Here is a 10,893-nt window from a genome sequence, read left to right on the forward strand (position 1 = left end):
CGGCGGTGAGAGTGTCCACAGAGCCACTGGCCAGCTTGGGAAATGAGAAATGGAGCCCTTGGAGAGCCATGCTGCCTCCGGGTCCCGTGTCTGGCTTACTCAGGCAGCTAGGGGTTTATTTTATATTTTAGGGTTTTGAAAATTTTATTCTATTTTATGCTATTTTGGTTTGGTTTGGTTTAGTTTAGTTTATACTGCTGTATTTTGTTCCTTTTCTTTTTCTGTTTGTTTGTTTTATTTTATTTTATTTTATTCTATTCTATTTTATGTTATTTTATTTTATTTTATTTTATTTTATTTTATTTTATTCTATTCTATTTTATTATATTTTTATTTTTTTTTAATTATCTTCATATTTTTTACTTTGTTTTATTTTACTTTATTATTTTATTTCTTATTTTTGATGTAATTTTTTCTTTTTTCTTTTCTAAATTTTATTTTATTTTACATTTTATTTTGTTTTACTTTATTTTATCTTTATTCATTTACTTTTGTATTTTTTATTTTATTTTACCTTATTTTATTTGACTCTGATTTTTCATTCTTTTATTCGACTTTTGGGATTTTTCATTTTTCCGTTTAAATTTTTTAATTTTATTTTGTTTTAATTTATTTTATTTTTATTCATTTACTTTTGCATTTTTTATTTTATTTTACCTTCTTTTATTTGACTCTGACTTTTCATTCTTTTATTCGACTTTTGGGATTTTTCATTTTTCCATTTACATTTTTTTTTTAAATCTCGGTTTTGCTTCATTTTACTTTTTCCGTTTTATTTGATTTTCCAATTTTACTCGATTCTTTTCTTTTACTTCTTTTTTTCTGCTCTTATTTGGGTTTTTTTAATTTCATCTGTTTCGCTCGATTTTATTTAATTATTTTTGCTTGGTTCTTATTTTATTTTTTTCGACTTTACTTCCATATTTTATTTGAGGTGGGGTGTTTATCTTTTTCAATTTTATTTGATTTTCCAGTTTTACTTGATTATTTTCTTTTACTTCTTTTTTCTGCTCTTATTTGGTTTTTTTTTAATTTCATTTGTTTCGCTCGATTTTATTTATTTTTTCTTGGTTCTTATTTTATTTTTTCGACTTTATTTCCGTATTTTATTTGAGGTGGGGTGTTTATCCTTTTCAATTTTATTAATTTTTTTTTTTTCGATTTCATTTCCTTTTCTAAGATTTTTTTGGCGGTGTGTCTATTTTTAATGATATTTAATTTTTTCCCCCCGTTTTTTCCCCTCCCCTCCCCCAAGGTGGGCTACCAGATCCGCTTCGAGAGCACGCGCTCCCCGGCCACCCGCCTGCTCTTCCTGACGGAGGGGCTGCTCCTGCGTCAGGCCCAGCGGGCGCCCGCGCTGCCCGAGTACCGCGTCCTGGTGGCCGACGAGGTCCACGAGCGGCACCTGCAGGGGGACGTCCTGCTGGGCGTCCTGCGCCGCCTCCTCTCCGCCCGCCCCGACCTCCGCCTGGTCCTCATGTCGGCCACCATCAACATCCCCCTCTTCTCCGGCTACTTCGGGGGGGCCCCGGTGCTGCAGGTCCCGGGGAGGATCTTCCCCATCTCGGTGAGGACGGAGGAGGTTTGGGGTTGAAGCCGGGTGGGAATCATTGAATCATGGAATGGTTTGGGTTGGAAGGGAGGGACCTTAAAGACCATCCGGTTCCTGGGTCCCTGGGCAGGGACACCTCCCATCAGAGCAGGTTGCTCCAAGCCCCCTCCAACCTTGAACCCCTCCAGGGATGGGGCAGCCACAGCTTCTCTGGGCAACCTGGGCCAGGCTCTCAACACCCTCACAGCAAAGAAGTTCTTCCCCACATCTCAGCTCCATCTCCCCTCTTTCCATGTCAAACCCTTCCCCCTCCTCCTAGGCCTCCCATCCCTGATCCAGAGTCCCTCCCCAGCTTTCCTGGAGCCCCTTGAGGGACTGGAAGAGGCTCCAAGGTCTCCCCGGAGCCTTCTCTTCTCCAGGCTGAACTCCCCCAACTCTCTCAGCCCCCCCTCCCAGCAGAGGGGCTCTGGCCTTCCCAGCATCTCCATGACCTCCTCTGGCCCCATTCCAACAGCTCCATGTCCTTCTGATGTTGGTGGCCCCAGAGCTGGACACGATGCTCCAGGTGGGGTTTCCCCAGAGTAGAGCAGAGGGGCAGAATCCCACCCCCCTCGCCCTGGTGGCCACGCTGCTGGGGACACAGCTCAGGGTGCAGAGGGCTTTCTGGGCTGCCAGCCCATGTTGCCACCTTGTGTGGAGCTTCTCACCCACCAACACCCCCAAGTCCTTCTCCTCAGGGCTGTTCTCCAGCCATTCTCCCCCCAACCTGGGTTTGTGCCTGGGATTGCTCTGACCTTGCACTTGGCCTGGTTGAACTTCATGAGGTTGGCATGGTCCCACCTCTCCAGCCTCTCCAGGTCCCTCTGGATGACACATCCCTTCCCTCCAGCATGTCCTGGTGCCACACCAAAGTGTGGGCAGCCTCTTCCAGGGCTCTGCCACCCTCAAAGTGAAAAAGTTCCTCCTCATGTTTAGGTGGAACTTCTTATGGTCAAGTTTGTGCCCGTTGCCTCTCGTCACGGGGCACCATTGATCTGGTGTCATCGCCCAGCTCACTGAGGGTGCCCTCGATGGACTCAACACTGCTGTGTCTTCTTCTGCAGGTCATCTACCAGCCCATCCCTAAGGAAGAGGCCCCGGCGGGTGGGAAATGGGGGAAAGCGGAGCGCCTGGACCCTCTGCCCTACCTGCGGGTGCTTCAGGCCATCGACCACAAGTACCCCCCGGAGGAGCGGGGGGACCTACTGGTGTTCCTCAGCGGGGTGGCCGAGATCGGGGCGGTGCAGGAGGCGGCCCAGGCTTATGCCACCCACACCCAGCGCTGGATTGTCCTCCCCCTGCACAGCACCCTCTCGGTGGCCGAGCAGGACAAGGTGGGCTGGCACCTGAGGGGTCCCAGTTGGGTGGCACCCAACAGAGAATTCCTAGAGCTCAGCACCCCAGTTTTGGGTGCTTCCAGGGTGCAACCAGTGGGTGCAGCCTGTGTGGACCTCGGGGATGGCCATGCTGACCCAAGACCCCATCGTTTTTCCTCCTTCAGGTGTTTGACGTCCCCCCTCCCGGCGTCCGTAAGTGCATCCTCTCCACCAACATCGCCGAGACCTCGGTGACCATCGACGGCGTCCGCTTTGTCCTGGATTCGGGTAAGGAACCCGATTCCTACCACCACCGGGTGGGAGAACTTCTCCCTCCCTTCCTGCCCTGCCCTGAGCTTCTCCTTCCCCCCCATCCTGCTGCCTCCAGGGAAGGTGAAGGAGATGAGTTACGACCCTCAGGGCAAACTCCAGCGGCTGCAGGAGTTCTGGATCAGCCGCGCCAGCGCCGAGCAGCGCAAGGGACGCGCCGGCAGGACCGGCCCCGGCGTCTGCTACCGCCTCTACGCCGAATCCGACTACGACGCCTTCGCCCCTTACCCCGTGCCGGAGATCCAGCGGGTAGCGCTCGATTCGCTGGTGCTCCAGGTAAAATCGGGGAGATCCTTCTGCTCGCCTTGGGGTTGGGGGGAAGATTCTGGGGAGGATCACAAAATATTCATGGTTGGAAGTGACCTTTGAGATCATTGAGTCCAACCACAAAAAAACCCAAACAAACCAACCAAAAAACCAAAACCCAACAAACCAACACACACACCCCCCAACACCCACCCACAGACAGACACAAACCAACAATCTTGGGCACTAGAGCATGTCCTGAAGTGCCACGTCTACACGTTTCTTAAATCCCTCCCCACCACCTCCCTGGGCAGGCTGTTCCAGTGCCTGACCACCCCGTCAGTGAAGTCATTCTTCCCAATATCTCATCTAAACCTCCCCTGCCCCAACTTCAGACCATTTCCTCTGCTCCTCTCATTATTCCCTTGGGAGAGGAGGCCAACCCCCACCTCTCTCCACCCTCCTTTCAGGGAGTTGTAGAGGGCAATGAGGTCTCCCTTCAGCCTCCTCTTCTCCAAACTAAACATGCCCAGTTCCCTCAGCCTCTCCTCGTAGGACTTGTTCTCCAGACCCCTCACCAGCTCCAGCACCTCAGTGTCCTTCCCGTAGTGAGGGGCCCAAAACTGAACACACCACTTGAGGTGAGGCCTCACCAGTGCCCAGTCCAGAGGCACCATCACTGCCCTGCTCCTGCTGGCCACGCTGGTCCTGATACAGGCCAGGATGCTGTTGGCCTCCTTGGCCACCTGGGCACACTGCTGGCTCATGTTCAGCCAGTTGTCCACCAACACCCCCAGGGCCTTTTCTGCTGGGCAGCTCCAGCCACTGGGCTGGGGACACAGCCCAGGGTGTAGGGGGCTTTCTGGGCTGCCAGCCCATGTTGCCACCTTGTGTGGAGCTTCTCACCCACCAACACCCCCAAGTCCTTTTCCTCAGGGCTGTTCTCCAGCCATTCTCCACCCAACCTGGGTTTGTGCCTGGGATTGCTCTGACCTTGCACTTGGCCTGGTTGAACTTCATGAGGTTGGCATGGTCCCACCTCTCCAGTCTCTCCAGGTCCCTCTGGATGACACATCCCTTCCCTCCAGCGTGTCCTGGTGCCACACCAAAGTGTGGGCAGCCTCTTCCAGGGCTCTGCCACCCTCAAAGTGAAGAAGTTCCTCCTCATGTTTAGGTGGAACTTCTTATGGTCAAGTTTGTGCCCGTTGCCTCTCGTCACGGGGCACCACTGATCTGGCGTCATCGCCCAACTCACTGAGGGTGCCCTCGATGGACTCAACACTGCTGTGTCTTCTTCTGCAGGTCATCTACCAGCCCATCCCTAAGGAAGAGGCCCCGGCGGGTGGGAAATGGGGGAAAGCGGAGCGCCTGGACCCTCTGCCCTACCTGCGGGTGCTTCAGGCCATCGACCACAAGTACCCCCCGGAGGAGCGGGGGGACCTACTGGTGTTCCTCAGCGGGGTGGCCGAGATCGGGGCGGTGCAGGAGGCGGCCCAGGCTTATGCCACCCACACCCAGCGCTGGATTGTCCTCCCCCTGCACAGCACCCTCTCGGTGGCCGAGCAGGACAAGGTGGGCTGGCACCTGAGGGGTCCCAGTTGGGTGGCACCCAACAGAGAATTCCTAGAGCTCAGCACCCCAGTTTTGGGTGCTTCCAGGGTGCAACCAGTGGGTGCAGCCTGTGTGGACCTCGGGGATGGCCATGCTGACCCAAGACCCCATCGTTTTTCCTCCTTCAGGTGTTTGACGTCCCCCCTCCCGGCGTCCGTAAGTGCATCCTCTCCACCAACATCGCCGAGACCTCGGTGACCATCGACGGCGTCCGCTTTGTCCTGGATTCGGGTAAGGAACCCGATTCCTACCACCACCGGGTGGGAGAACTTCTCCCTCCCTTCCTGCCCTGCCCTGAGCTTCTCCTTCCCCCCCATCCTGCTGCCTCCAGGGAAGGTGAAGGAGATGAGTTACGACCCTCAGGGCAAACTCCAGCGGCTGCAGGAGTTCTGGATCAGCCGCGCCAGCGCCGAGCAGCGCAAGGGACGCGCCGGCAGGACCGGCCCCGGCGTCTGCTACCGCCTCTACGCCGAATCCGACTACGACGCCTTCGCCCCTTACCCCGTGCCGGAGATCCAGCGGGTAGCGCTCGATTCGCTGGTGCTCCAGGTAAAATCGGGGAGATCCTTCTGCTCGCCTTGGGGTTGGGGGGAAGATTCTGGGGAGGATCACAAAATATTCATGGTTGGAAGTGACCTTTGAGATCATCGAGTCCAACCACAAAAAAACCCAACAAACCCAAAACCCAACAAACCAACACACACAACCCCCACACCCACCCAAAACCCAACAAACCAACACACACACCCCCCAACACCCACCCACAGACAGACACAAACCAACAATCTTGGGCACTAGAGCATGTCCTGAAGTGCCACGTCTACACGTTTCTTAAATCCCTCCCCACCACCTCCCTGGGCAGGCTGTTCCAGTGCCTGACCACCCCGTCAGTGAAGTCATTCTTCCCAATATCTCATCTAAACCTCCCCTGCCCCAACTTCAAACCATTTCCTCTGCTCCTCTCATTATTCCCTTGGGAGAGGAGGCCAACCCCCACCTCTCTCCACCCTCCTTTCGGGGAGTTGTAGAGGGCAATGAGGTCTCCCCTCAGCCTCCTCTTCTCCAAACTAAACATGCCCAGTTCCCTCAGCCTCTCCTCGTAGGACTTGTTCTCCAGACCCCTCACCAGCTCCAGCACCTCAGTGTCCTTCCCGTAGTGAGGGGCCCAAAACTGAACACACCACTTGAGGTGAGGCCTCACCAGTGCCCAGTCCAGAGGCACCATCACTGCCCTGCTCCTGCTGGCCACGCTGGTCCTGATACAGGCCAGGATGCTGTTGGCCTCCTTGGCCACCTGGGCACACTGCTGGCTCATGTTCAGCCAGTTGTCCACCAACACCCCCAGGGCCTTTTCTGCTGGGCAGCTCCAGCCACTCTTCCCTGAGCCTGTAGCGTTGCCTGGGGTTGTTGTGACTGAAATGGAGGACCCGGCACTTGGCCTTGGTGAACCTCATCCCGTTGGCCTTGGCCCATCGATCCAGCCTGTCCAGGTCCCTCTGTAGAGCCTTCTGACCTTCAAGCAGATCAACACTCCTCAGTCCGATCTCAGCCAGCCAAGTGAGAGACCAGGCTGCTGCTCAAGTGTCGGGGTGGGATGGGTCTTCAGAGACCTCTGGGCTCTTCCTCTTGTTGTTGGGGTGGGTTCCATGTCTGATTCTTTTTTTTTTTTTTTTTTTCCTCTCAGTTAAAGAGTATGGGGCTGGGCGACCCCCGGACCTTCCCTTTTCTGGAGCCCCCACCCTTGTCCAGCCTGGAGACAGCCCTGAGGTACCTGCAGGACCAAGGAGCCCTGGATGAGGCCGAAGACCTGACGCCCATCGGGAACCTGCTGGCCCAGCTGCCGGTAGATGTGGTGGTCGGTGAGTAATTTGGGCCACCCCCCCTTTGATGGCAGGAGGATTTGGGGGTGTCCCCCCCTCCTCCTTTGCCATCACTGCCTGCCCTGCCCTCCCCTCCTGCAGGCAAGATGCTGGTCCTGGGCACCCTCTTTGGCCTGGCTGAGCCCACCCTGACGGTGGCAGCGGCGCTGAGCGTCCCATCCCCCTTCCTGAGACCCTCTCACCCCAACCCCGAGTGCGCCACGGCCCGGCGGCCCCTGGAGAGCCCCCACGGTGACCCCCTGACTCTGCTCAACCTCTTCAACGAGTGGGTCCAGGTGGGATTCCTCTCTAAGAGGTGGATGAGAGACACGTTTGGGGGGTCTCTGTTTTGGGGTGAGGGGTGCGTGAGTCCCCGCGGGGGGCTGCAGGGGCTGGTTTTGGGGTGTGGGGAGCAGTAAGAGAGACAAGCGGTCCCTTCTGGGGCGTCACAGAATGGTAGGGGTTGGAGGGTTCTCTGGAGACCACCCAGTCCAACCCCCTGCCAGAGCAGGGTCACCTGGAGCAGGCTAGAGAGGATCACATCCAGGAGGGTTTGGAATGTCTCCAGAGAAGGAGACTCCACCATCTCTCTGGGCAGCCTCTTCCAGGGCTCTGCCACCCTCACAGGAAAGAAGTTCCTCCTCATGTTTAGGTGGAACTTCTTATGTTCAAGTTTGTGCCCATCACCTCTTGTCCTGTCACTGGGCACCACTGAGAAAAGACTGACCCCATCTTCCTGACACCCACCATTGATGAGATTCCCCCCCTCAACACTCTCTTCTTCAGACCCAAGTCCCTCAACCTTTCTTCAGCAGACAGATATTCTAGTCCCCTCAACATCTTCATAGCCCTTTGCTGGACCCTCTCCAGCAGTTCCCTGTCCTTTTTGAACCGGGGAGCCCAGAACTGGACCCAGTGCTCCAGCTGGAGCCTCCCCAGGGCAGACCAGAGGGGGAGGATGACCTCCCTGGACCTGCTGGCCGCCCTCTTCCTGATGCCCCCCAGGATGTCATTGGCCTTCTTGGCCACAAGACCCCACAAGGGCATTGGCTCATGGGCATCTTGGTGTCTACCAAGACTCCCAGGTCTTTCTCCAGCAGGTCAGCCCCAACGTGTACTGGTTTGTGGGGTGATTCCTCCCCAGGTGCAGGACCCTACACTTGCCCGTGTTGAACTTCATCAGGTTCCTCTCTGCCCAACTCTCCAGGGTCAAGCCCTGTTGTTTGTTTTTTGGTTTTTTTTTCTTGGGAGCAGGTGAAATCGGAGCGGAGCGGCAGCTCTCGGAAGTGGTGCCGGAGGCGAGGTTTGGAGGAGCATCGTCTCTATGAAGCTGCCAACCTTCGGCGCCAGTTCCAGGTGAGGGGAGGGGGGGACGCAGGATCTGGCTTTGGTGGGGTTTCCTGGTGGGGAGAAGAGCCACAGCTTCTCTGGGCAACCTGGGCCAGGCTCTCAACACCCTCACACCAAAGTTCTTCCCCACATCTCAGCTCAATCTCCCCTCTTTCCATGTCAAACCCTTCCCCCTCCTCCTATGGCTCCCCTCCCTGATCCAGAGTCCCTCCCCAGCTTTCCTGGAGCCCCTTGAGGGACTGGAAGAGGCTCCAAGGTCTCCCCGGAGCCTTCTCTTCTCCAGGCTGAACCCCCCCAACTCTCTCAGCCCCCCCTCCCAGCAGAGGGGCTCTGGCCTTCCCAGCATCTCCATGACCTCCTCTGGCCCCATTCCAACAGCTCCATGTCCTTCTGATGTTGGTGGCCCCAGAGCTGGACACGATGCTCCAGGTGGGGTTTCCCCAGAGTAGAGCAGAGGGGCAGAATCCCACCCCCCTCGCCCTGGTGGCCACGCTGCTGGGGACACAGCTCAGGGTGCAGAGGGCTTTCTGGGCTGCCAGCCCATGTTGCCACCTTGTGTGGAGCTTCTCACCCACCAACAGCCCCAAGTCCTTCTCCTCAGGGCTGTTCTCCAGCCATTCTCCCCCCAACCTGGATTTGTGCCTGGGATTGCTCTGACCTTGCACTTGGCCTGGTTGGGGATGGCCATGCTGACCCAAGACCCCATCCTGGTTGAACTTCATGAGGTTGGCATGGTCCCACCTCTCCAGGTCCCTCTGGATGACACATCCCTTCCCTCCAGCGTGTCCTGGTGCCACAGGATCTGGCTTTGGTGGGGTTTGCTGGTGGGGAGAAGAGCTGAAAATTGTCCACGCGCCCACGACCTGCCCATCTCTCCCCACACTGGGTTCAACAACCCTGTTCCACTCCCCCAGGAGCTTCTTCGAGACCACCAGCTACTGGAGGAAGATTCTGGTCGCCCCAGCGACAGCTACAGCCGGCAGAGCCGGCACCGGGAACGCCGGGAACTGCACCGGCTCTGGCGATCCCACACCGAGACCGAAGGCCGGAAGCGCAAGGTGCTGCGGCTGCAGGACGGAGCCGATGCCTCCTCCGGCGAGGAGGAGGATGATGGTGGTACCCGTGGCAAAGGGGAGCGCAGCATCGATATCCAGGTGACCCCTCGCATCCCTTTCCTCTCCCTGGAGGGGCAGGATTTGGCCATTGGGGAGCCCTGACGCCACGTCTCGTCCCTGCAGGATGTCAAGTTCAAGCTCCGCCACAACGTGGAGGAGCTCCAGGCCGTCTCCAGCTCGGCCCTCTCCTCCTCGCAGCTCGCCCTGCTCAAACTGGTGCTGTGCCGGGGGCTTTACCCCCAACTGGCCGTCCCTGACCAGTTCAACAGTGGCCGCAAAGACTCCGACCAGGTCTGAGTCCTCCCCATCCCGCACCCCGGGGTGGGGGGTCCCACCAGCCCCTCGCTTTCCCTCAAACGCTCTGTTTTGCTCTGGCCGCAGATTTTTCACACCAAAAACAAGCAAGGGGTCGTCCTTCATCCCACCTGTGTCTTCGCCACCAGCCCAGAGCTGCTCCATGCCAAGGAGAGACGGGACCGTGGTGGGACTGGAGGTTGGGATAACCCCGATCCTGCAGGATTTGGCTCAGCTTCTCCCTGGCTTTTCACCTGCCGGGTGAAAGCGCCGCCGGGGCTGGGGGAGAGGTTTGGGGTCCAGCTGAGACACCCCCTTTTGCCCCTGTAGAGCCCACAGAGGGGCTGAGCTGCCACCACCAGCTCCTGGCCTTTGTCTCGCTGCTGGAGACCAACAAGCCCTACCTGGTGAACTGTGTCCGGGTGCCGGCCCTCCAGGTGAGCTCTTTGCTCCCCTCCTCTTCCTCTCCAAGAAAGAGCCTTCGTCACCCCACGGTGGTTGTGTTTTGGCTCCTCCAGGCTCTCCTCCTCTTCTCCCGCTCGCTGGACACCAGTGGGGACTGCGCCCGGCTGGTGGCCGATGGGTGGCTGGAGGTCACCATCCCCGACGCGGACTCTGCCCTGCGCCTGCTCTCCACGGCCCTGCAGCTCCGTTCCTCCTGGGAAAAACTCCTTCATCAGCTGCTGGAAGGTCGAGGAGAGGAACTGGGCCACCATCCCAGCCCCCGTGACGTGTCCCTGCTCAGCCGGGGGCTACTGGACTTCCTGCAGATGGAGGTGACACCTCGGCGGGGCTTTAATCTGTCTCTGGTGCCTTGTGCGGGGTTGGAGGCTGGGAAAGGAGGAGGAGAGGAGCTGGGAAAGGAGGAGAGGAGCTGGGAAAGGAGGAGAGGAGCTGGCACGGCCCCGCAACCCCCATGTCCCAACCTACGTCCCCTTGTAGGTGCCATATCGTCTGCGCCAGCTCACGGGGCTGGAGAAACAGAACCTCTATGTGGGTCCCCAAACGGTGGCGGCTGCTCCCCGGCTCCCAGGGCTCTTCCAGGGGGCAGAGATGAAGCCTGACGAGGTGAAAGGAGGCCACAGGGTGACGGATTTTCTCACCTACAACTGTCTGGCCGTGAGTACAGCCCTCTCCCACCCTGCCCTCCCTGCCTGCCCACCCCCACCCCCGGCTGCCTG

General features: G+C 56.7%; 1 protein-coding gene across 1 annotated transcript in view; it reads left to right on the forward strand.

The window, feature by feature from the left end:
• Nucleotides 1–10,893, forward strand: part of DHX34 (DEAH (Asp-Glu-Ala-His) box polypeptide 34) — a 32,243-nt gene that overhangs the window by 15,259 nt on the left and 6,091 nt on the right. Inside the window, exons 7-15 of the mRNA XM_014952289.1 lie at nucleotides 6,779–6,953; nucleotides 7,056–7,249; nucleotides 8,208–8,309; nucleotides 9,218–9,457; nucleotides 9,542–9,709; nucleotides 9,800–9,911; nucleotides 10,043–10,149; nucleotides 10,231–10,488; nucleotides 10,655–10,831. Coding sequence (XP_014807775.1) covers nucleotides 6,779–6,953; nucleotides 7,056–7,249; nucleotides 8,208–8,309; nucleotides 9,218–9,457; nucleotides 9,542–9,709; nucleotides 9,800–9,911; nucleotides 10,043–10,149; nucleotides 10,231–10,488; nucleotides 10,655–10,831 — 1,533 coding nt within the window. The remainder of the gene's footprint in view (nucleotides 1–6,778; nucleotides 6,954–7,055; nucleotides 7,250–8,207; nucleotides 8,310–9,217; nucleotides 9,458–9,541; nucleotides 9,710–9,799; nucleotides 9,912–10,042; nucleotides 10,150–10,230; nucleotides 10,489–10,654; nucleotides 10,832–10,893) is intronic.

The sequence above is a fragment of the Calidris pugnax genome, unplaced genomic scaffold (genome assembly GCF_001431845.1).
Source record: "Calidris pugnax isolate Ruff unplaced genomic scaffold, ASM143184v1 scaffold233, whole genome shotgun sequence".
Taxonomy (NCBI): Eukaryota; Metazoa; Chordata; class Aves; order Charadriiformes; family Scolopacidae; genus Calidris; species Calidris pugnax.